General features: G+C 40.8%; 1 protein-coding gene across 2 annotated transcripts in view; it reads right to left on the bottom strand.

The window, feature by feature from the left end:
- BMPER (BMP binding endothelial regulator) overlaps positions 1–25,412 on the bottom strand; it is a 147,607-nt gene that overhangs the window by 98,486 nt on the left and 23,709 nt on the right. For both annotated transcript variants that reach the window (XM_059488713.1, XM_059488702.1), the window contains exons 3-6: positions 23,268–23,367; positions 11,774–11,856; positions 10,192–10,282; positions 8,934–9,016 (exon numbers count right to left, since the gene is read on the bottom strand). In XM_059488713.1, the coding sequence (XP_059344696.1) occupies positions 8,934–9,016; positions 10,192–10,282; positions 11,774–11,856; positions 23,268–23,367 (357 nt within the window). The remainder of the gene's footprint in view (positions 1–8,933; positions 9,017–10,191; positions 10,283–11,773; positions 11,857–23,267; positions 23,368–25,412) is intronic.

Here is a 25,412-nt window from a genome sequence, read left to right as displayed (position 1 = left end):
CCCAAGTAGGGGCAATAAAGAAATTTCCATGCCAATCATTTTAGCACAAAATAACAAGTAATGCCAGTAACTCCAGTTGAAAAAAAAAAAAACCAGCACATGCACACACACACACACATCTGCTTTCTGTAGAAAATGCTTCGTTACAAAGCTTCTGGCAGAGAGCTGAAAACTTCTTGGGTTTTCAATGAACCTTGGAGTTGTTAAGTTTAATGGTGTTCTAGTCATGTTTGGGACAGAAGTTTAGGTACCGTGGGAGTGGAACTTCCTGGAAGAAAGCTAAGACATCCAGGCAATTTCTATGGCTAGAGTTAGAAAGCATTTTTAAGGCATCACCTTTCATATTCAGGCACCCACACCAGAAGCTGGGTGTTATGTCCCACTCCTGACCCTTTGCTGCCTGCAAGGATTTCTGCAACTTTGCTTCACACTGATGGACCCACAGCAGAGTGCCAAGGATGTTGATATTTTAGCACCTAGTCACATTCTATTTCTGACAGGTTAAACCCAAGGGAGTAAATCACTGTCATGTCTCAAATCACTTTCTTTTTTCCTTTTCTGTTTCCCATGTCTATTTTGACAGCCAATGAATTATTCTGCCTATTCTGCTCTCAGCCTAACAGGATGCATTGTATGAAAAAGTTACAGCCTGTCACAATCCTGAAAATAATTTGCTGGGTATCGTTTTACTCCCCATGACTATCCAATGTGTTTGTCTCCAATCATTAAATAAGGCAAAACCAGTAAGTATTTTTGCTAACATTTAAAAAGTTGATGGAATCCAAGGAGCTTTAGCCATCCTTTCAATACAACTGGTTTGTTTTTAAAAATGTTAATTTATCGCATATCCCAGCTGGAGACTAGTTTATCAGTTAAAGCTGGATACTTACTCCTTTATCAACGCAAAATGCTTCAAGGACAGAAAACAAAAACAATGCTGTAGGATGCAGTAGAAAGAGCAAGGAGAATTTAGGTGGAGTGATAGTAAGTCAAAATGGAATTTGGCAAGCACACTAGAGCTCAACAGCAATTCGAACTTATTGATCCCAAGTTTCACTTTACATCTTCTACAAAATATATTAAATAGGAACAATGTCAACAAAAATAACATGATTAACTAAAATAATTCAATACCCAAAGTGATACAAGTTCAGACTTGAGAAAGAGGGGTGGAAAATCACAGAATTTCAGAATATTCTGAGTTGGAAGGGACACACAAGGATCATTGAGTCTCTCAAGTGCCTTAAGGCTCTAAAGTGAATAGCCCATACAGGAATCAAACCCACAACCCTGGTGTTATTAGCACCATGCTGTAGCCAACTGAGCTAATATTCATTTTCATTCAAAACTAGGTTGCATAAGGTCCTGAGCAACCTGGTCTAGTGGGAGCAGAAGTAGGACTAAATGACCTTTAAGGTGTATTCCAATGCCTTAACATTCTATGATTCTATGATAAAACCTAAAGGCCCACATGTAACAATGTATGTCTCCAATACTTTATTTCATTTTTTGCTTTTGAAATCACAGAGAGGAAAACAAGTAGGTGCTACACAGTTAATTAAGGACTCGTGTAAATTCATTTACCAGGATTGTGTGTACTAAACCATCTTGTCTAAGGACACAGAGGGCTGTGTGCAAGTTTAAAATCATTAACTATTGTTATCCGATAACAAGCCCCAAACCTGCGACATCCACGTTTATTTAAACAGAAAGGATGCCAAACACGAAAGGCAAGCACTCCTACTCTCTTTTCAGCCTTCCCTTCATTGTGCCACCAGCCAAAAGGGTCTTGGACTCTCCATAAAATATTTGGCAAACAAAGGCCCAGTTAATTGACAAGCTATTGCCTTTACTGCTTCCTACCACAATTTGTGGGAATCTTTTAGACCCAAATCAATTCTGCACACAAGCGTTCCCACGAGATGCCACACGCATTCCCATTTGAAGCCACTTACAAGAACTGCTACAGCCTCTCTCATAAAACCTTTGTCTTCACTGGGCACTTCTGGAACCACGTGCAAGCCTTTCATCCCCTGATGGACAGCAGGTTCTTTTTTTGCTTGTTTGCTTACTTGAACCAGGTTCTTTGTTTTCTGCCATCTTACTGCTTTGTTTTTACTTGAAGATAGATCCTGGCCTTTGCAAGGAGTGAGTTACAGCAGAGATGTTTGGAGTCCTCATTGCACCCCAATGCCCATAAAAAATAGTCCCCTCATCAGAAGCTGCCTGTTAACAGCTCTCCTTTATTGCTAAAGCTCAGTGTAGTTAATTCTTCTTTGTCAGTAAGAATAATCAATCTCAGCCTGTTAATTAGGAACAGTTTAACAGGGGACAGACACCTGACAGCATAAGCTCTGTTCCTTTTCTGTCAGGAACAACAGCAACCTGCACTTGTGGTATAAGCCCTTATTAACACCATTTAAAAGTGGTCAGCATTATTGTTTTCTTTATATGCTTTTGGAATGCATAATCCACCCTGCTTTGTGTATTTATTTCCTTTAAATGACAAGAAGTTCTGGACACTTTTTTTCTGTACTGCAATGCCCCGTTCAGGAGTATTGTTAATCAGCATTCATTTGGGCCACTCAGGTAGCCAAGAAGCTTTAAGTCTTTCATGGCTTCTAGTGTCACTTGATTAATTCACTATCACAATACCATCTTTGATCATAAAACTGGAAAGACAGTCTCTGTCTAAACAAGAGCATTATTAAGTTAGAGCACTTTCCTCCAATTCCTCAGCATTTCTACCCTCGTTTTCTAACAGGAAAAATTCCCCACAGAAATCTCCAAAATCATGCTTCCATCTTTCTTCACATTTCTTTTTCCACATTTTTTTTTCCTCTCAGGGACAGAATACAGATCCTTAGAGTATAAAGCACAACAGGCACTCATGTTTTCCTGCTGCTCATTCATGTCATCTCAGAAATAGTAACTGGGTAGTGCTACCTATATGAAACAATGGACAAGGAAGAACAGCTGAGGCAGACTCCTCTGACTGCACAGCCAGAAGAACAGGGACCATGCTGACGCATGGAAGGCAAATTTGAGCTGAACTCTGAAAGTAGGAGAGACAAGGAAAAAGGCTTCAAGGAAGAAAGGGTTATGAGAAAGAGGTTGTGTGTTCTGAGTCCATGATCCTTAAAGAGTATTCTAGACCTTCAGGGAGCTGCTCAATACCTCTATTCCCTTCAGAAAGCATCCAAACAGGGCACAGTCTCTCACTGCATAGAAAGACTCATTTGATCCCCACCAAAATTAAAGTTATGATGAAGGGCTTCTGCAGCCTGAGCTGGGAACGCACTCTGAGTAGGTGAGCTAGGAAGCTCTGCAGGTAGGAGAGACATACGATGAAAGTCAAGTATGCACAGATGGAGGAAATGAGACTTTGACACAGAAAAATGTTTCTGAAATTCTAAGATCCTAAGTGCTTATGAATAAAAATTATTTACACTGAATCATGCCCACTTGTACTGCTATGCCACAGTCTACTTCTATTTCAAAAAAATTGTTAATATTTTTAGTATTTATTTTTAACTTTGCTTCTTGACTCCTATTAAAATAATTTTTAACTTTTCCTCAGAGGTGTGCTTTTTGAGAGAAACCAGAAAAAAAATATTTTAAATGGCTATGCATGTTGATAAAAGAAAAAACACACTGGTTTTAACCTTTTCTTTTTAAATGTCCAAATTTTATTTGAAACACTGGTATTTCCAAAATTTAAGGAATTTAATATTTTAGACATGGCCCAGGTAGTGTACAATCCCTATGGAAGCAGGTATACCTTTTAAAGCCTGAAGAAAATCAGATAAATGAAATATAAACAACAGGAGAATGCCTATGTCTCCATGCTGCATTATTTTTCTCGCTGAAGTTCAGCACATACCAAGTCCTGGGTCTTCCACACCCACCTTCACAACCACACTCCACCTACCTGCAGGACTGTTTTTTTATTAGGCTACTGGGAAAGCCAAACTCTCTAGCCTTGCAAAAAGCCTGCAAACAAAATTATGGGGTACTCCCAGAGAGACACAGTGACCAACCCTCCACATCCCATTTCTGAGCACTCCCTTTTGCATCTCCATTTGAATCCACCCATAAACCAACCCCTTTACTTATGCCACTAACTTTGAAGATGTGAACACTGCTCCTACCAAAAGACCAACTCTTTGCTTTTCCACCCCTCACTACAACTCCTTGTCTCTGTTCCTTAGCCCCAGCATAAGGGCAGACAGTGTCTGCTGCAGTTTGGAGCTGAATCAAAGCAGCTGAAGTACATGGAAATTTGGGGAGATCAGCATTTGGCACTGCACTAAGGATGGAAATTTGAATTTGAATTATCCTCAGCCTTCACTGAGGATACATTTAATTCCGCGTTCCCCTGAGCTTCCCAGTAGGCTGGCGTACCTCCCCCACTGTCTTTTGTGGTAGGAATGTTTTCCAGCAGCTCCCAATACCAGCTAAAGCCAAGCCTTTAAAGCAGTATCAGGGTGCTTAATCACCCAGCTGACTGCAGGGGCAGGATCAGTCTTGGCTATCTTCAGCCATCTCTGGGGCCAGGAGCTGGGTAGGCTCCTCCTCAGTTAGTGGAGGAAGATAAGCATCTGCAGAGAGTAATCTCTCCCACCTCTCCCTCTCTCGCTGAATTAACTGAAGAGGAGCCCAGATAAGTAGTTCAGATCAGACATATTACTTCTGAATAGCTGCAGCTAGACAAGATTAATTCCACCCTCAGCATCCAAAACAGTCACATATGTAGTTTCTCATTACTTATCACAGCTGAAACGTCTGTTACTCATTGATTTAGAAACAGATTTTGCCGCTGTGATTTCCTTTTCTTTGTGCAGAATATTTATTATTCAGTATTTGTATCCTAGCATGCAGGAATATAAGTGACAAGACATTTCCTACGCACACACCCCCACAGTGCACCTGCAGACCAGTAGCTGGGCACATCTTGAACCCCTCTGAGCAGCGGTCTAAAAGCCCAAAATGATGCAAAGGAGATTGAGCAGAGGCTCGTTTTTGACTCAGCTCTCCAAGAGCCTCCAATCCCTGTGCTATGCTTCCAGCTATTTGGGTTTTATTCCTTCCAAACCATTTTGGAAGAGCAGCTAGGAGGACAGCACTGCTTTTGTGAAACAATGCTGTTTGGGGACCTGACACACATAACCACCCTGCTGATGCTCGTCCCTCGGACACGTCTCTCTGCAAGACAGACAGACAGCACAACTTTTCCCACTCCCAGGCCATAACCCATCCTCCATTTCCCAAGCAGGTCCGCTCCCCTTGTCCCGGCAGGGTGCGGAGCGCGGCCGGTGCGGGCTGCGCTCCCGGTGCCTCGCACGGCCGCATGCCTCGCATGCCGCAACACGCAGCGCCCACGGTCTGGGCAACAGCGCTCAAAGGAGTCAAAAGGGGCTACTTATGAGTTTGGATACTACCACCTAAAGATAAGCTTCTCCATGGTTACCGCTCTCACGCAAGGTCACTTTCCTGCCAAAACTCCTCTCCTCCCTCCCTGGCCCTGTCTCCTTCCCCCTCCGCTATTTTTTTTTTTCCCAAACGTGCTACATCAAAGGAGAAAATGAAAACATTTACAATAATCATAGTCTGACTATTTTAATGCAGGCTGTAGGAAAGGAAACATGTAAGCCAAGTGCTCTTACTGTGCAAGCAGAAACACACTCTCAACCTCATAAAAGTAGTATCTGAGAAATAACACTTGATTAAAGAAGCCAGTCCTTCATTTAAGTAGGTGCTTATGGTAGGGAAAACAGCCAGGGTTTCTCTAGAACAGGCCACTGGCCTATCACGAAAAGCAGGAACAGGCCAGACAGATGAATTATAGTGAGACAGCTGGGTTTCAGCCGGGGTGCGAGGAGATCCCTATTATCCCATCCACCTTTCCTACACAAATGCCTCTCCCCAGGGAAACTGAGTCATTAAAAGCCAGCTCGTTCACTCCTGACAGGCAATATGCATTGAGTGAGAGGTGATACATTCTCATTTTCAGCAAGAAATCTTAGTGGCCCCAAGGAGCAGCTCACTTAGGAGAGTGGTAATGGAATACAGGGCCTTTCATCTCCACCTCGCCGCCGCGAGCACCGCCTGGCTCGGTAACAGCCCAAAAGTTATTAGTTAATGGCTGGTTTTGCTGACCTCCATGAGATGAGCTTGGTGGGTTAGGTCTGGTTTTCAGTAGACAATAGCTAGGACCACAAGTGGTGTTAAACAGGAACCATGATAATGAGTTGAGCACCCAGCAGGTAAGGACCGAGCGGATTGCCCAGGTGCAGCCATGCCATTGCTCTCTCTGGCCACCAGGGCCATGGAACACATAGGAAGCCCTGCAAATGGCCAGCCTGCTTCACCCAGATGGGGACTCCCAGCTCCCAAGATCGCAGTTATGTCCTTATTTACACAAACAATGTGTTAAAGACAAATAAACAAACAACAGCCATTTCTCATTCTTTGGGAGCTCAGTAGTATCTAGTCAGCACCATTTGGTGCTGATAATACCACAAACCTGACCTACCAAAGTGCTGTCCAAAAATGTGTTCCCACAGTCCTGATCTGAAGATGTGTACTTACTTCTGAGTACATAATTTTGCAACAGTAAAAATACTCTATCTAAGTAATTCCTCATTTTAATACATTTGGTGAGGTCAAACTTAGTAGATCAACCCTACATCTCTGCAGAAGAACAAACCACAGCCATCCCTCTTTACTTTCTTCCTGTTCAGCGGCATCTGCAGTCCCAAGTTTGAACTACCCCAGGGACAGTGATGGCCTGTGGACTCCAGAATCCTCTAACATTTGAAGAGCTTGCTCCCAAGAAAATGCAGAATTCACCCTGAAGTGAGAGTATCTGGATACCATGTATAAGGTATAATATCTGCAAAATACCTTAGCAACAGTTTATGCTACTTCCTATGCTAAGTTTCCACAAAAGACTGAAATCCCAGAAAAAAATCTAACTTGGGTTGAAGAGCTTCCATCCATCTGTTAAAGCCTGCACAAATTACAGCACATCACACACAAGCCTGTTTCCATCACTTTGCATGAATAGATAGGTATCTTCAAATACGACATCCATCCACCAACTGCTTAGATAAGAGATTCACTGAGGACCCATTCCCAAAAGGGATGCAAAGCAGGCAACAAACTGCTATCACAGCCCTGAAGGTGTCCCCCTTATTTACTTCAAATTTAAATCACATAGGAATTAGCAGAGTTTCCAGTTCTGGGGGAAACTGACAAGAGGTTAAAAAAGACTCTGCAGAAAGACGAAAGGAAGGTTTTGTGTGGCTTATACATTGATGATCTTTAGCTGTCAGAAAGATTCAGACTGAGAGCTCGACATTTTAAACAGATGCCATTAACATCCAAAACAATCATGGTGTCTTTCTTGGAAGGGATAGTTAAGTGGTTTTAAACTTCTTACTCTCCATAGTTGATGCATTCCCTTCTCTAACACAGATGAGACTGGTAACTCTCAAGGTCAGATCTTCAGGTGTGACCCTTTATTCTTTTATTTCTTTACACTGCTCTCCAGTGCAAAGGTACCTCCCTCCAATGCTCTTCACACAGAAGCTTTTGATAGTCAGAGAACAAAGGAAAGTTGACCAAGGAGATGTTGGTACACCAATAACTGGGCAATAGGCAATGTCTGTACAGTACTTATGAAAGAGCAAAGCAGAACCCAAAAAGACTCAAGCACGTCTCCATTGACTTCTCAACTATTCAGACCTGCCTTACCCTGAGGAACATAACTAAGGAAAGCAAGAGTAAAGCTACTGCTTTACAGCTGAAGCTGAAGTGAGGAAGGGACCCACCAAGTACAGAGGGAGTTCTCAGCCTGGGACTAAAGGCATTCAGCAGAGCGGGAGCCCAGGGCATACGTCACTGTGACATGTGTGATGGCATGTTTTCATTATTAGAGGATTAAAACTTTTTATAAAAATTACCTTAGCACCCTGATCTCCACAGGAACAGTGTAAATTAATTTTGCAGATTACCAGGGTTTTTTTCCCCACAGAACAGTTCAAGTACTCTGCAGCAGCTTCCTTAAATCAGTGTGTATCATTAAAAATCATTTAAAATGGGTAAAGTTACATTAATTTTTGAAGTCTATAATTCTCTCCTCCTTTTTTGATTTTAATGATGCAAGAGAACTGTATCTGGTACTGACTAATTTCTTGGCATGCTACTGAAATGTAAAGCCTTACATATTCTGCTGATAACAGGCCCACAAATTGCAACAAAAGCAGCGATTTGAACTTTGTGTTTTACTCATCTCACAGATTACAGAAAGGAAGCCAAAGCTATCTGCCCCAACTCAAACAGCATTATATTTTAACTTAATGGAAGTGAAAAAGAAGCCTGCACTCATTACTCAAAGGACACAATTATTACTTCCTCTCTATATTGTTGCTAGTCAAGAATAAAATCCAGGATATGACCTTTTCATCAAGTATCAAGCCAAAAATCCACCTGGGACAGCCACAGGAGGCAACCCTCATTCTTTCACTCAGTAATTCAGAGCAAAGGCCCTTGTTGCATATAGTTGAAAGGAATCCTTGGAAAGGTTTGGCTTAAGGAAGCATCTAATAAATGCTGATCAATAGATGAAGGCCAAAAAGATTTCTGTCTCCTCCTGCATGATCCTATCACAAAAAAGGCACCACTAACTCAACAGATCAGCTCTCTTCCAAATAACCTGCTCCACCTGCATATGGTGGAAAAGATTATAAACTCAAATTGTGAGTGATACAATGTATTAATGCCATAAATTCTTCAACAGAGACCTGAATTCCAAGAGAAGAAAGCATAATAGTGTTGGATTCCTTATATTTTTTGTTTTGTTATGGCAATAATAATGTGCCTTTTGAAGTTCATACAGGGAGATACAATGCCAAAAGGCAAATACTTACAATGCAAGAGCACTTGGTACATTTATTTCCTTCAGGCCTAAATTCTTCTCCTTCATTGTAAAGTCTCCCTTCAAATACACAACCTGGAAAACAGCATTTGAATAAGTTTGGCTCAAGGTAGCACGCTGAGTTTTCCCCCTTACACTCTCCACTGTACAACAATATGGAAAGTAAATCGTACCATCGTTTCCAATACAGAATCATGGAATTGTTTCAGTTGGAAAAGACTCCCAAAATATCAAGTCCAACCTTTGACTGATTACCATCTAGTCAAGTAGACCATGGCTAAGTGCCACACCCAGTCATTTCTTGAGCACCTTCAGGGATAGTAACTCCAACACCCTGAACGGCCCACTACTTTTCCATGCTGAAATTCCTCCTGGGTTTCCTCCTGGGAGGGAGGAAACTCCTCCCTCAGGGGAGTCTGAACCTCGCCTGGCATATCTTGAGACTGTGTCCCCTTGTCCTGTGACTGGTTGCCTGGGAGAAGAAACCAATCCCCACCATGCTACAACCTCCTTTAAGGTAGTTGGAGAGACAGGATCACTTCAGAAGAAAACAAATCCTAAACAAATCCTTGAGAAACCCTAAACGGCCTTTGTGGGGGGAGAGGGGGAAAGCAAACATCCTTCCACAGCACATAAATATGCAAAAATGAAGTTGAGGCAAGTCTCCCATAAGAATTGCCTTTAAAACAGTTTTTTTGGCTGTTTGCTTTTTAATAATTCATTCTTACCCCCTGAGTTTATACTAAATATTAGCAGATATTATTATAACTAATCAAAATATAATAAATCCATTATATCACAACTGGAGCAATGCTTACCTTCAAAATCTCTGATAAAATCAAATTAACCTAAAAAAATATGGCAATTTGCCACTGTGCTTCACAGAGGCAACCCATTCTCGCTCCCCTTCATAAGTTTATCTCCCTTTTTATGATTACTCTTATCCTTCCCTTCCTCACAAAATCATGGTGATTGGTCATGCAAACCCACCTTACAGACCCTCTAAAAAATTACATAAACACACCTGTGAATATTAGCACAGGATATTGCCCCTGCATCCCCTGGTCTGCATGTCCTCTACTAAAACATACTAAATAAATCTTGTGTCATATTGTTCACTGTGAATCACCAGCCCACATTTTAGTAAGTTGTTGAGTATAACAGATTAGAGCCAGCCTCCCAGATGATGATTAGTATCATTAGAAATACAGTTGCACATGTAGAATAGCATATTAACCAGAAAATCTCACCTGGACACACAGGACAACACATTCCCCTGAGTTTGGAAGGGTTTTTGCAGTGAACAACACACTGTACTTCTGATTCTACTATCACTCCTTCCTGAAATAGAAGCAGATTCGGCACATTTATTGTTAGCGTTGTGATTGCTTTAACAAGCAAAAATTCACAATTACATTCAGTAGAATTAAAGCCCAGCACATGCTGCAAAGCACTGGCTTTCAAAACTTCTTTTCTTTCTGTACCTGCTGCCTGGTATCAGGATTCAGGTTAATCCACACTCAAAAGACCCACTTCAGTCTCCCTGACTCCAGACATGGGATTTGCCTTAAAATGCATCAAGTAAAAAAACCAAGCATCCTCTTAGGGAAAGGAATCCTGCTTTATCAGGAATCCTTAACCTCAGTAATCTGCCATGCAGCTCTGGTGAAAACAGGCCAGACACAAGGCATTCTCCTCCCTCTCCTATTGGAGGAAAATGGACTTAGTAAGCAGATAAAAGCATCTTGTTCTGTAGAGGGGAGACGCTTATCTTTGATATTTTGCCTGATAAGTATTAGTAAATTAACATTTCCTGTACTTATTCGAGAAGTCAAGAGTCCTGAACAAACCTGGGTGTGAGGATCTATGCATAAAAGCTGCTACCTTTTTTTTTGCTTACAGGTGTTTGAGGCAAGGCCAAATTGTTTTTTAAATGTGTGGATCTCGGGTAAACAGAATCACCCAGTTTTGCATTTTGACACTGAAACAGGCAATAAAGAAGTGACCATTTCATGCAACATATCTAAATTGATGTAGTGAGATTCTTTTCATTAGGTACAAGAATACAGACTACTGGTCCAGCTTCAGTCATCTCAGTGTACTTATTTTCAAAAATGAGTTCGTTTCATAGAGCAGAAGTTTTAGAGAAAAAGAGAAAAAAGCCTTGAAACTCTCATCTCCTCTTAGTAGAAGCTCTTCATACTCACAAATCTCTTCTTTGCCATTCTTAGTAGCTGCCTGAATGTTACTGTTAAAACCAGATCAAATTGTCAGCAAAAATGGCAGACCTATTTACAGACATAAGCTAAAATTGCCTACATAATTACTTGGTTTGAGCCTGACAAGCAACAATCTTGAAAATGTTATGGTTGCAGATAGTCAAGCTACCAAAAATAGCACTGTGTTAACAGTTCAGGAGCCCAGGAAAAAAGATTTGGTTGTGGGTTTTTCTTAAAGAAAGGTAAAACTCATGGACACATGCACACAGAAGTGTCCAATTACTAAAATAATTTGTATCTCACAAAAGGGCTTCGAATGCTGAAGAAAAGAGGACTTCATTCAAAGTCAAGACAGCAGGAAATGGCATGGCTGTGTACCTCTCCTTCAGCAAAGTTTGGATATTGGGGTACTCAAGTCATTTAAAACCCATACTTCTGAATATTTGGTTATAGCTGGCTGCATCTAAGTGGATTTAAATTACTTTAAATGCAAAGTCCATATTGTGCTTTGAGCATAAAATATTTCAGATTATTTAGGTTGGATAAATGAAGGCTCAGGATTTCCTGGGAAAAGCTTATAACTCGATTAGCACAATTTTTATAACATCCTTACCTGGCACTGGTATGTAACACAGGGATTGCTGGGGAGGTGCCATTTCATGGAGCTGTTGTACGTATTTCCTTCAAAACTGCAATCTAGAGGATGAGAGAGAAGCCCGTCAGTTCAGCTGAACAAAATCTTGTGGGAGGCTGCTGCTGAGGATCACAGGGTGGCATCCTAAATGCCAACCATCCTCTCCCCTGGGTTGACAGAAGAGGCAGAGCTGGGAGCTGGGATGAAAGAGAAGGATCATGTCCTGGGAGGATCATCCTGCTGCTGATGCCCAACTGGCCAAACTCCTTACTAACTCTGACTGGTCAAGAGAAACCAAAATCAGTGACAATTCACTTAAAAATGGATGCCGGTGCTTACTCTGCAGTCCATTCAGGAGCTACACGGTTACCCAAGCACTGGAATGGGGAGAGGGAGGAAAGAGGGTGAAAGAAGAGCTGGAAGCATTCATCATGTAGCTGGGCCATGTTATCTTCCTCCATTAACCAAAGCCCTTGGGAGAGCCCTTCAGCAAGCACAGCTCAGCAGGGATGAGCTGACACTGTCACAGCTGCCTCTCCTTAATGCCTTTTCATATTCATGACAGGAGGGATCACCATCCACACAAACTGAAAGCCATCAAGTTCTCAGGTGTGTGGGGTGAATCTCAAGGGGAGACATTTTGGTCCCTCATGGAGTTTGGCTTTATTCATCTTTTTGTGCTATATGACAACTTTGCTAACAGAAAACAGGTTTGTTTGCTCATGCACTGGATCGACCCGCATTTGTTTTGTGCAAAATGAATTTTTATGGAGCCATTTGGAAAAAAGCAAACACCAAAACAAACATTAATTTTCACTTTTTTGATTATATGTTTCTACTAGTTTTTCTTCCTTTTTGGTTTTCTCTTTTGCCGTTTTCTGGTATTTTGCAAAAAAGAAAACCAAAAAAGAACACGAAGAAAATAGTAAAATACCTCACCAGAAAAGCAAGACCAGAAAATACTTATAAAGTAGAAATATAATATTTGTTTAAAAAGAGTTAGTTTATTAATGCAAAATATTTTCAACTAAAAAATAATTCTTTGGAGACCTAGAGTGGTTCTGAGAAAAATTTTGCAAATAACACATACCCCATTTTCTGTGGGAAAAATGCCCATTTTCCATTTATTGCTTTTGGGGTTTTTTTCCTAGTATATTTTATTCAAAATTAGCTGGTTCAAAGAGCCCATGAAACCAACAGGAGTCTTGCCAAAGACTTTGAAACACAGACGTGTACATGGAGCTGCAGAACCACAGAACTACAACCAGTCAAACAATGCCCAGGGCACCGTTCTGTTTCCACGCCCTACCTCAGCAACTACTCTAAGTCTTTCTCTGCTGTGTAGGGTGCACTGTCCTGCTTTGGAATAAGTTTTATGTCCTTCTGAAAATAAAGGCAATTTATCAGCCCTACACCAGTAAATCTTTGAGCCTACTGTAAAAAAAAGATCAAGAGTCACAGCTCTGAGGTACTCAGGACCTTAAAATCTCTTTAAAATAATTTTGAATTCAACACAAAATTTAAAGGAATCATGATATATGAAGATCATTTGCAAATGTGTTAACTGCCTCCATTTCAGTTCCTAAACAATAGAAGACTTGTACTTCATTATTTGCAGTAATCAAATTCTTTTTCAGGATAAATACAGAGCAACACAGGAGAAAATTTTAGATGCTGTGGCCATTTCGCTTACCTAAGCTGAGAGAGGTATATTTTGGAAAGGGATGATTAATAGTCTCAAAGTTGGCTCTGATAATTTCATCTTTGACAAACATTGAAAGGCACAAAGTATACATCTGAGTCTCATAGTCATAAGTAGAAAAGCCCCTATTAAATTATTTTGAATAATAAAGAAATATTCAGATTCTCAATGCATTAAATACAGTTCTTTGAGCTCTCATACATGCAGGACAGCACATCAAAAGAAGAGTGCACAGCCCTATACTACCCTTATGCATTTTGAAGTTCCATTCTGAAAACCACTGAATTAATCTTGCAGCAGAGTCTCACTTACTGCTCACTGAAAACCCTGATGACTGCAGAGCCTATTCAATGTGCTTAACATCCCCAAGCTGCTGAAGCCCAGGTCAAGCTGGTGCCAGTCTGAGAAACAATTTACAAGTGTGCAGAACACTGAACATGGAATGAGCTGTGTTGTTAAATATCTGTGTGTATATTTTACCAGAATCATCAATCAAGGGCTAGGTTGGAAAATAGCAACTGCAAAAATACCTTACATATTTGCTCAGCAATTATGTTCTTTAATGTAAAATGTTGCTTCTAAAAGAAAGCTAATGACCCCGGGCTAATCTGCATGCACAGATGAGCATATTAAAGTGAAATTTTCAGCTCAAGGATTAGTCTGGTTGACAAAGCAAGAAGGTGGTGCCCTCATGTAGTCAGCACTGCTCTTGCTTGAAGGGCATTTCCAAACTGTGCTGCAAAACCCTCTGTCCTGCAGCATTGTCCCTGTGGAAAGCAGCAAAGGCACAGCACACCAGGAGCACCCACGGTAAGGAGAGTCTGCAGGCCCCAAAGGGGAGTTTAAAAATAGGAACCAGAATGGAAAAGACTGCAGAAGCACTGGAGGGACTAAGACTGCTCTCTGGTGTGGGCCAGCAGGTTGAATGAGGGGGACAGAGCAGCTCCCATCCAGCACCAGTGTGAGGCGTGGTGGGAGCTGGATTTCAGCAGATGCACAGCAGAAGGAGCAGCATGAAGAAAGGGAAGAGTTAGCCAGTGTAAAAAGCATCCTTGGGAAGAGATGGGGGAACGCTGAAAGTCAAGCAAAACTGAAAAGGGTAAGAAAGGAGTGTTTGACAATCTCAGGGTGACACTTTGACCTGTCTCTGGCCACAGGTGTGCCCTGACACTCTGCCCTTTGGACGCCCCAGAGCTACACCCACTACTCACTCTTCAAAAGGAAAAAGAAACAAAGCCCACATACCAGCTAGTTTTTCTGAACCTCACTTTCAATGTACAAATCCCTCAGCTGACACCTGCAAACATACAGCCGGACTTTCCTAGTCCCTTTACTCATAGCATGGATATTTCTGGGCCTCAACTAAATTCATCTGAGTGAAACCTGCTGCATTCTACGTGCCAGCTCAGTCAAGGTGTTCTGGCTCATCCATGGTTAAAGGTCCACCAGATTTGGCCTAGAAACTAGAAGTCACTGAATATTTTGTTTTCAGAAGTCCCTGATGTTAGTTTCCATAACAGAGTATGAGGGAAGATCCTTGAAGTTCTTAAAAATCTTTTAAAGCTTTTTTTTTTTTCCCCAAAAGCCCTTTGGAAATATAAGTACATTAACTTACTTTCTCCATCCACCATTCAAAGGAAGAGCAAGAGAAAGTAATAAATCAAGATCAGAGCTTAGGACGATCACTTAAATGCTATCTACTTACTTCTGCCTGAATATCTACTTTAAAGAAAATTTTTAAAGGGTTACAAAGGAAGTTTTCAAAAAGGGAACCCAAAAAGCCTGAGAACACTCTAAGGAGTATGCAAAAAATTTGACATTAATAAGTAAATTTGATCCTGACTCATATACTCCATAAGGAAAACCTTTAGGATTCCAAATATGGAAGGAAGTTAAATATTAGTGGTCTACATCAATTTTAAAAATGCTGAAATGATTCATATCAGTCAAGGAGTGTGTCCTAATTTTTCAGTCTTTCCTGCTCCTTTCTTTAAAAATAGCTGGTGTTTTATTAATGTAAAATATTAACTTTCAGTTAGTTGTAGGTTTTGTTGCCATTGCCTCCTTCAACCCAAATAGTTCAGATAAGTCCTGGATAAACATGCAAGCCCAAAGTTGCTTATCTGAATCTAACCAAACCACTAAATACTTTGAAGTTGGTCAATTGTTGCATATGCAGTGGAAACTAATGCTAATTACCTTCTAGTCACCTGTTAAAGGCAAAATGATCCTCCAGATTTAGTTCCTCTGACACAAAAAAAGAATGATGCTAAAACAGTAAAATAACTTCTAATATAATGATTTAGCTACTTTGTTTCAATATTGTGCATGCCATACTTGGGCACTTTTGTTTCAAATATAATAAACCAACCCTTGGCCAATTTAATTTGAAAGAACAATTTCATTATTAAACAAGCATCCTCATGGAGAATTGGACTAGAATAACAAAAGAGGAGAATTATAGCAGATTTTTCTGTTGGCATGTGGACAAGCTAACGATCAGGAAGACATTTGTCTTTCCAAATTGTACAACTCTGATAAATGACCTTTTTTCTTCTTCCCCAGACACCCACCCATATAACAGTACCATGAAGATAGGGAAATTGACTGTAAGAGACAGTTTAGTAGTGCTAAAGTTCTGCCAGTGTCCTCAGGAGTTCATTAAAAAACAACCCTTTATTACTCAATTTGACATAGCCTAATTAGATTCCAGAAGAAACTTGTGCTTATTTTAGTCTAATGAGAATTGTATAGACAAGTCATTTCCTTATTCTCCCAAGAGAAAGTGATAGATTGGTGCACAATAGACTGGCTCCTCATCCCTCATTTCTTCAGCATCTTTCTTCTCCTATTAAGTCTTTTTTTTGCTTTCTCTCCACTTTCTGTTTAAAAATCCAACCTCTCTTTTGGCATGGAAAATAAACATCAGGGAAAAGAAAAGAGTCAGAAGACATGTTTTATTTAGTGTTTGATAAATTAATCCTCAGGGAGGTATCCAGGCATGCTAACACTAAATACCAGTTCTAGCCAAAAAAAAGAGCCAACCCCAAAACCCTAAACAAAAAAACCACACCAATAACTTGCACATTCTGCAGTATTTCTCTGGCAGGAAATCAGTTAGCCAAACTAAAAGAACTGTGAATCACACATATACCTATTATGAAATATATTTTCACATGTAGCAGTGATGGTAGAGCCATTGACAGCTACCAGAAAATTAAACTTCCTGTTGAGTAACCCTGGTCTTCATTTGTCAACACAGAAGCATGAAAATGTATACAAAACCTCCCATGCTTATCAAGCCTAGCTCTAAACAGTGAAAAATCCAACTCTTTCCTCTCTAACCAAGTCCAGCAAACCTATTTGCAGCTGAACCATGGCAATTACAGTACCCAAGGGATGCCAGGGGCCATTTAAAGGCTGCCCACCACAGCAGAGTGAGGAGGCCATGGGGATGAGCTGTGCTAGGACCACACAGTTCACACACAGAGGACGCAAAGCAGCCCATATTCACTGAGCAAACAGCAGCAGAAACAAAGACATCAGCTCCTCCCAGTGCTGTTTTTGGCCCTTGCACACAACTGGAACTGAATTTTACCTTCCCAAATGTCTTGTGTTCCACGTATAGGGTGAAAAAAATTTGCCCTGCAGGGTTCCTAAGAACCTTGCAATTCAAAATGGCATACAGTGAGAGCTGCCATTGAATCCTGAGCTGATACTCATCGTGCTTGCCAAGCCTGGCAGCTGGAGAGCTTTCACCTCTCATGGTTATGAGGGCTGCCATGAATGATGTTGCTCAGTGATAAAATTACTTGCTCTTGTACCCAATTTTCCCACACCAGCAAAATCATCCAAGATCTGTACAGCTTACACCTTCAAAATTAAATAGTAAAAAAATTCCTATTCCAGTACTACATGTCCTAAGATGTTTATCATTTTGTTACAGAAAAACATTACATGTAAAACCATCAATGTGAAAATCTGTGTAACTGATATTTGACTGAAAAACTGTTTACAACAACACGACAAGAGTGTTCATTGACATTTCTTACATAAATGGAAAATTATATTCACCAGGGTAAATAAGAGTATCTGAAATTTGAGGCACTGCTGAACACAACAGTATACACCAGACATTCAAGAGATGTCAAATGTTTTTGCTACGACCTTTGAAAGAAGAGTCAACTCAAAGAAAGGATGGAGAGATAGAGTCCTTTTCTTAGGCATAACCAGAAGTAATCAAAGGTGGCACTGTGGTGATACTGAATGGTACTGTCCCTGGTGGCTGTTTGTCACAGCTTCAAAACCTCTGCCTTTTCTTCAGATACAAACCCAACATCTGAATGAACACTGAGACGAACCTGGACTTCCAGCCTCAAGAAACAGACCTTCTGGTTTAGAGCTGGAACACTCTAGCAAGGGACTCAGAAGCACTGAGAAGGGCAAAAAGAAAAGCTAAGACTTGATTATGTTCTCAAACCATCTCTCATAGCCAGTCCCTGACAGAAGCCAGGTCTAGATTATTCAGTTGAAGGTGAAAGAAATTTCTTTAGGAAAATATACATATTGTCTTCACATCCCATCCCCCTCCATCCATGTATTATCCCTTGCCTCTGACAGCTTGCCTTAGAGCATGCAAGGATGGGCTGCAAGTTGTAGTGCCCCACAAAAAGGTCTCCCCAGTCAGTCTTGCAGCAGAACACCAAAATGGTGTTGGGCACCTCACACTAGGGCTGTCCAGAGGCAAACAGAGTGCAGAGGTACATATGGATCCTGCAGGGTGCCAGCAGAGCAGCCAGAACACTGATAATCTCACAGCCTCCCTCTAACTTCCTTTTGCAAGCCAGCCTAATAGTTGAAATTGGCTGCAATCCTCAACCAGAGTATTTGATATCCTTTCCAAGAAATGCACAATTAACTATGATACCTTTGGATATTCAATATTTAGTAGACCAAGCACTGTTGTTGCCTGGACTGGGATTCCATTCTCTGATAGATTCCATTTCAATGGAGCATAGCACAAGAATTTCTAAGATCAATAATTAATTACTAAAAGGAAAACCAAAAAACCAACCACAAAAAAAAAAAAACAAAAAAAAAACAAAAAAAAAAAACAAAAAAAAAAAAACCTCCCAAAAATTCTCAAAAGTTAACAAGGACAGAAAATGCAAAATTGCATATGAGAAGTGAAAGAAAATTCTGAATTCTGAACATCTTTCCTTTGTTGTAAAAGAATTCCCACCAACTTTTTCTTTGAACATCCATAGAAGATCAAGATTCTTAAGATAAGAGAGTAGAATATGGCACACAATTTTAGAAATGCAAACTTTATGCAGTCCTGAGCCAGTATTATCACTTCTTCAGAGTGCAAATAACTTACTAGTCAATGTGTAGAGAGCTCTATATGTAAGTGATAGGTCTCTATCCAACTAAATAAGATAATGCTGCCAAATCTATTTCTATAATCTCAGTGACCTTAAAGGTTTTCATTAAATATATGAAGTAAAATGAGAGATGAAAAGTGACCTATTTATGCCATGCAAAAGTAATAAGAGGGCTTAATTTTTTAGTATTTTCAAAATTAATAGCATGCTAGAGGTACGTGGTATGTTTTACAAACTACAGAAAATACCCGTCAAAAGAATAACCTTACTGAAAACTTTTCCTATTAGACTGAGTCACCTACATTCTCCTTGCAGCAGGGAGCCATAATCAAGGGCCCCACATTTCTCTGTTCCAGACTTTTCACAAACACACAGCAAGAGTGAGATTTGCCCCACCAACTTTACAATTTAGGTCCTATGGCCCAAAAGTCAAGAACAGAAAGTTAAAACAAATGGCTATTCTGGAGGATTTAAATCTCAAATCCCAATTTAAATCTTAGACCTCATTGCAGCCTTCTATTTCCTCACAAGGGGAAGCAGAGGGGCGGGGGGGCTGGCACAGGTCTCTTCTCTGTGGTGAGCAGTGACAGGACCTGAGGGAATGAGGCTGTGTCAGGGGAGGTTCTGGCTGGATGTTAGGGAAAGGTTCTTCACCCAGAGGGTGGTTGGGAACTGGAACAGGCTCCCCAGGGAAGTGGTCACAGCACTGAGCCTGACAGAGTTCAGGAAGCATTTGGACAATGTTCTCAGGCACATTCTTATCCTGTGCAGGGCCTGGAGTCAGAATTTGATGATCCTTGTGGGATCCTTACAGCTCAGGATATTCTGTGATTCTGTGACAAAGCAAAGCCAAACCTTTCCATATGCTACTTTCCAGCACAGTGATTTTTCTGATTGCAAAAGCTCTACTAGTAGCTGCTCCTTACTTTTTCTGTTTATTACAAAATATGAAAAAAAAAGTGCTATAAATCATCTAAGTAGCATACAAATACCCACATGGAAGCATGGGACTTATGCCCAGCTCACAGCCATTTGCAGGAAAAGTTCTCTACCAACAATTCAGTTTCTCCTGTATGCAGAGCTCTGAATAGGAGAGTTCAGGTGGGTGCACTGCTGCAGGTACCATCAGAATAGTTTGGGTTGCAAGGGACCTTTAAAGGTCGTCTAGTCCAACCCCCCTGCAGTGGGCAGGGAATGTCCTCGTGCTCCTCACGATAGAATGAAATGCACTGGCAGAAATGTCACAAATGAGTCATGAGAGGTGGTTTCCTTTCTACACAAGCCTGCTCTGGAACATGCCCTTTGGTCCTAAAGTTATCCTCCTGATTTTGCACGCGGATGACAGCAGCCATACATTCACTCACTCACTCACTCACTCACTCACTCACTCGTTCATTTCTTCACAAGGTAGGAAGATGTGAAGCTATCAAAGAGAGCTGGCAAGAGCCTGTAAGGCTTGATAAAGCTCTCCCAGGCTTTGGGAACAAAGCCAAGAAAAAAGTCATCGGGTTCTGATGTCTTTCCTTGGTAACATTTTGTTCATGTTTAGATGAAATGCAACTAGTAAAAAATTTTTTTTAAAAAATCCGTTTCCCTTTTCCTGCTTGCATTTCCCATGGGCACTCTGGCATCTTGACAAAATAGTAACTGAGAATAAGTGCTGCAGGGCCAATCCCTGCTGCAGCTGAGCTTTGTGTGGGGAGTGCTGGGGAGGTGCTGGGACACCAAAGGGAGCAGCTGAAGTGCTGTGCACTGCCAGCCTGGTGTTTGCAGCCTTCATTCCCCAGCTACCCCCACGGCACACTCGTTTTAGGCCTGGCACAGAACAGAGCAGGATCTCCAGCAGAGTGCTGGGAGAGCAGCCTGCCCTGGGGTAGAGGTGGCTCCATCAGCCTCTTCCCCTGGAACCAGAACAACCTGGGGACAGAGGGCGGTGTCAAGACTGTGGGATTGAAATGGTTGCCTATTTTGCTTTGCCTTTCAGTTAGCACAGAAAAACTTACTCGGAAATTTCACATCTACTTTGAAAATTCAGTCCTTGAGAGCTTTTTTTTCCCCCTTTGAATTATGAAATTTAATGTTCTTCTTGCATTTTAAGCACATAGAAACTGCCATCTTAGATCAGACCAAAAACCCTTCTAGTCAATAATCTTCTCATAGCAGCTACTATGAGACACCTTGGGAAGTGTGAAAAATATAGACCAAGGTCCATAGCTCTAGTTTAGCCTCCAGAAGGGCAAGAATAAGCAGCCTGTCTGACTCAGTGGGAAAAGAGGGCATTTTGATTTGTACCTTGCTCCTTTCCTAACAAACTCAGAATTCAATTTTCCCCCTGGAGAACTGCTGAAGGTTGAGTTGATTGTGCCGCAGAAGTATCCTCTTTAACACTCAGAAACAGTTGCTATTCAGTTATTGTCAACTCAGAGCCCAGAATTGTATTTGTAAAGTTATGACTGTTTTGTCCTCTGGGCATCCATTTATTCCCACCCACGTTACCTTCCTTTGCTGCTTTGTCATCAGTTGTTCAGTGCCCTGAGAGCCTTTTGCAGCTCCTCACAGGGCATCCTCCTGCTTTGCTATGCTGCAGAGATCAGGGCACCAGCAGCAAACTTCCTGTCCCTCTTCACCCCTTCTCTGGGTCATTTCCGAGCACTTTGGCAAATTGAGAACTTTGCCAGGATATGTTGGCAACATTTAATTACTATGAAAACAACATACTACTAGCTAACTACTATATTATCTAACTCCTCCCTCTAGCTAATTCGTCCCTCTTCTATCTTAAGTACCCATTTGCCTCCTGATTCTGTTTTTGAATAGTTTATATTAATTATCCCATTAGAGATGTCAAGCATACCAATCTGCAGATGCCAGACTCAAGCCTATCCATAGTGTTCTGTAGGTACCCACCCCAATTCAGGATAAACAGAAAATGTTAAAAGGAGTCTGAATTGAAATACTGTTTGAATTAAAATATTGTTTGCTCAGCTTTGAAACATTCATTCTTTTCATTTTGCACATTCACATATGCATATGTATGTATATAGAATTTTCAGACCATTGAGCAAATACACATCCTATTTTGAAACTGAAAAATCAAACTCCATCCTAATCCAGCTGACACTTAGCAACCTTTTCCTACAAAGCTGATAATAAACATGGTTTGACAAAATAAATAAATTTCATTTAATTTATGTAAAATCTTTAATTTAAAATTCTTATTGTTTCAGTAATGGTTTAATTTTCTTTTCCAGTTCACTTCCTTCTCAATTTTAAGTGTTATGTTTCTAGACAAATCCTCAAGCTGGAGCTTGCCAAACCTATTCCAAAGCTGCAGCACAGAAGCAAAGCATCTAACACACCTCTGCAACCTTCCAGGAAAAATGCACATCCATTATGCCTCTTCCATCTAAATTTCAGCATAATCTGTTTTCCTGAATTTGTGTTTCCTCTGGGAAGGCAAGAAATGCTTTTATTTCCCAACAATTTATCTTATCCTACCTCCCTCTCAATCCCACACAATCACCAGTGGAAATTAAAAGTGACAGAGGAAAAATAAAATAGAGCTGTTTGAATTTAACATTCTCCACCTCATTGATTATGGAAGCAGTCCCTCAGCAAAATTATTGGTTTAGAGCATATTATTACTGTATCAATATTAAAAAAAAAAAAAAGACTACATCTACTTGCTTATTTTTCATGTGGTTAAACACAGCAGATACATGCCATGCATGCTTACACTTTTTTTTATTTATTATTATTTGATCATTATCTCATTTTAAACAGATTGGAATATATAGTGTTGGTCAATAAATAAACGTATAATATTCAGATTTTTGCTTATTTGGCTTTCATAAAAATGTCCACAATATTATTGTTTTAATCAGGAAATGTTTAATAAAATGAATAAAATTTGCTTCGTTTGTTTCTTTTCAAGGGGAGAAATAGGAATAGCCATGGATAATTAATTTCCCTGCTCTTTATTAATCAGAAGTATTATTCTTATTCTGTCCAACCAGATAAAAGCTAAAGAAATTCTTACTGACCAGTGACTACTAGTGACTGCTACTACATTGATGTTGACCTAAAATAAGTCTGATAAAATTAGAACTCCTAAAATATCAACAACATAGCAATGAAGAATAAAGATGTATTTCTAAAGGACAGTTGCTGTGCAAGGACTAATAATTGGAGGACAAATATGTGAATTCATGTATTTCCCTCAGCTTTGCAAACAAATTTATTTCAATTATGGTTACTGCCCTCTTCCAGCCTCTGGTGACAGCCAAGTCCCAGCTGAGAAGCTGTGAGTTTACTCCTATCTTTGGCAACCTAAATGTGCACTGATAGCTTTTTAAAAGGAGGGAAAATGACAGGAAGGGAATGGCACCTTTGCAACGCTCACAGCAAGCTCCTCTCTGCTTAATGACGAGAGCACAGTCCTTGGAGAGCACTGGACACTTCTCCCTTTTGCACGTCACTTCCTTATTCTGGAAAAAAAAAAAAAGACAAAAGCTATTGCAAGCAAACCAAACCCAAGGGTACCATTTCTTGCATTTCAGAAAATAAAGTGTGGGGCCAGCAGCCTGCTCTTTTGCTTCAGGAGAGGTCCTTGTGATTCAATGCATCTTTCTTCTCTTGAAGGAACACAGTAGAAAACAGAATAATCCGGGAGCCCAAGTAAATGATGTTTAAACCCCACTTAGACAGTAATCCATAACTGCTGCCCAGTGTCATACAGAAAATGTGCTGCACTGAGGAGATCCATGTTACTTAAATGAACAACTACCTACATCATGTGCTTGTTAAAATATCCTCAGGGTGTTGAGGAGCTACCCCATAAACTGCACAGCTTAGGAATCACTTCTCACTGTAACAGAAAGACAAACAGCAGAGAAAAAGGCAGTAACCTCAGAGAAAACAAAATTCTGCCACTGCAGAACATCAATTTTGCCTAGAGGTTCTTTGAAAGAGGCTACTGTGTATTATACCAGGCAAGATGATTAATGTAATTCATCTTTCTCCCCAAAATGCTGAGAATCAATGAAACTCCACGAGCAGACAGAATCACTGTACATTATAATGTCATCTTGCTATGGCAAAAAGCCAGCGATTTCCCAAGGCCAAAGAGCACATTGACCACATTAAGGAATGTCAATAGAGGATGTGCAACAGCAGGCAGCAGAAATATTCCATTTATTGCCTACCTTGCCGCAGTGGTGTCAACCCTTTTGGTTATCCCTGCCATTAAATAGGTGCAGAAAACAAATACTTGGGGCGTTTCTTTTAGTAAAATTTTGCTACTTCAAATTCCTTTGTTGAAGTGGCCCTCTGAAGTGACCTCCACCTATAATTAGTAGCTCAGTTCATTAGGTTACACAGGTGGCCATCTAGAACATGCAAGTACCCACCTCACTCCATCTTATGACTTAATTAGAGACCAAAAAATCAAAGGGCTAGAAAAATGTAAATCATAAAACTCAAGAAAAAGAAGATGTGCTTTCCAGTCTTTTTACTTTTGCTCCCTGTGGCCTTATTCAAGGTGCCTGTGAAGAATAACACACAGCTTTTATTACACTCCAGCTCTTTGTCTAAAATCAGAGGTTTATTTACTTCAAAGTCACTGCCTGATCTGATGGGAGCTATAAAGGCACTTCAGTCTTATCAGTGTAAATGAGGACTCACTCTCACCAAGACAGTGTGAAATCAGCAAATGAGAATCAGGCCCTAAAGCGCAGCTGCAGCAACACAAACCATTACTGTAAAAAGCCAGGTCATTGCAGTGCTGGCTGTTCTGCATCACTCCAGCACTGCAGAGCAACCATAAATGCAATTTAACCAGCAGGTTAAGCTGAATTTATGGCTGGTCTGTAGCTCTGGACTGGCACAAAGCAGCCACGACACGGAATTCAAGTGGTTCAATGTCTCTTTTAAAGCGCTCAGAGGAATCTAGATTCCCTTTGCAGGAACATGCTGCTTCATAAAGATTGCTGAAGGGCAGCAGAACCAAACTTACCAACTCAACTACAGTCTGTATTTTAAAGGGTTCTACTAAGATTCTCTCTAATGAATTTGCTTAAGGAAAGATTTAATAAGCCTATCAGCCCCACTACCTTTATCTGTGGGAAAGTCTTCTGCCTGGTGAAAGTGGGTGTGAAGGAGGGGCAAAACCCAGTTTAGAGTTTTTTCCTGTGGAGAACATGGCTTACCCAGCTGCAGCATGCATCGTGCACCTCTGAGAGAAGCACGGTGCCCTTCAGATCCAACCTGGCTGGGCTGGGTGTGTGCAAGGGGGGACAGTGGGCAGCTGCCCATTGGACTCCCTCTTCAAGGACAACATTGTTGCTGCAGATGGCAGCAAGAGGGACAAAAAAAAAAAAAAAATAACAGAGCTCTGTTGTTTTTTTTTAATTCCCTGGTTCCCAGAGGACTCCGGAGGCAAATTCCTCATGCAGCCCAGCTTCCCAGGCAATTTCTTCCCTGAGTGCTGTCTGCCTCCTTCTGCCCTCAGGTACATCCTAACATGGTATCTTCC

This window comes from Ammospiza nelsoni, chromosome 1, assembly GCF_027579445.1.
Source record: "Ammospiza nelsoni isolate bAmmNel1 chromosome 1, bAmmNel1.pri, whole genome shotgun sequence".
Taxonomy (NCBI): Eukaryota; Metazoa; Chordata; class Aves; order Passeriformes; family Passerellidae; genus Ammospiza; species Ammospiza nelsoni.
The sequence above is the reverse complement of the archived record's forward strand: the minus strand, read 5'-3'. Positions and strand labels throughout refer to the sequence as shown.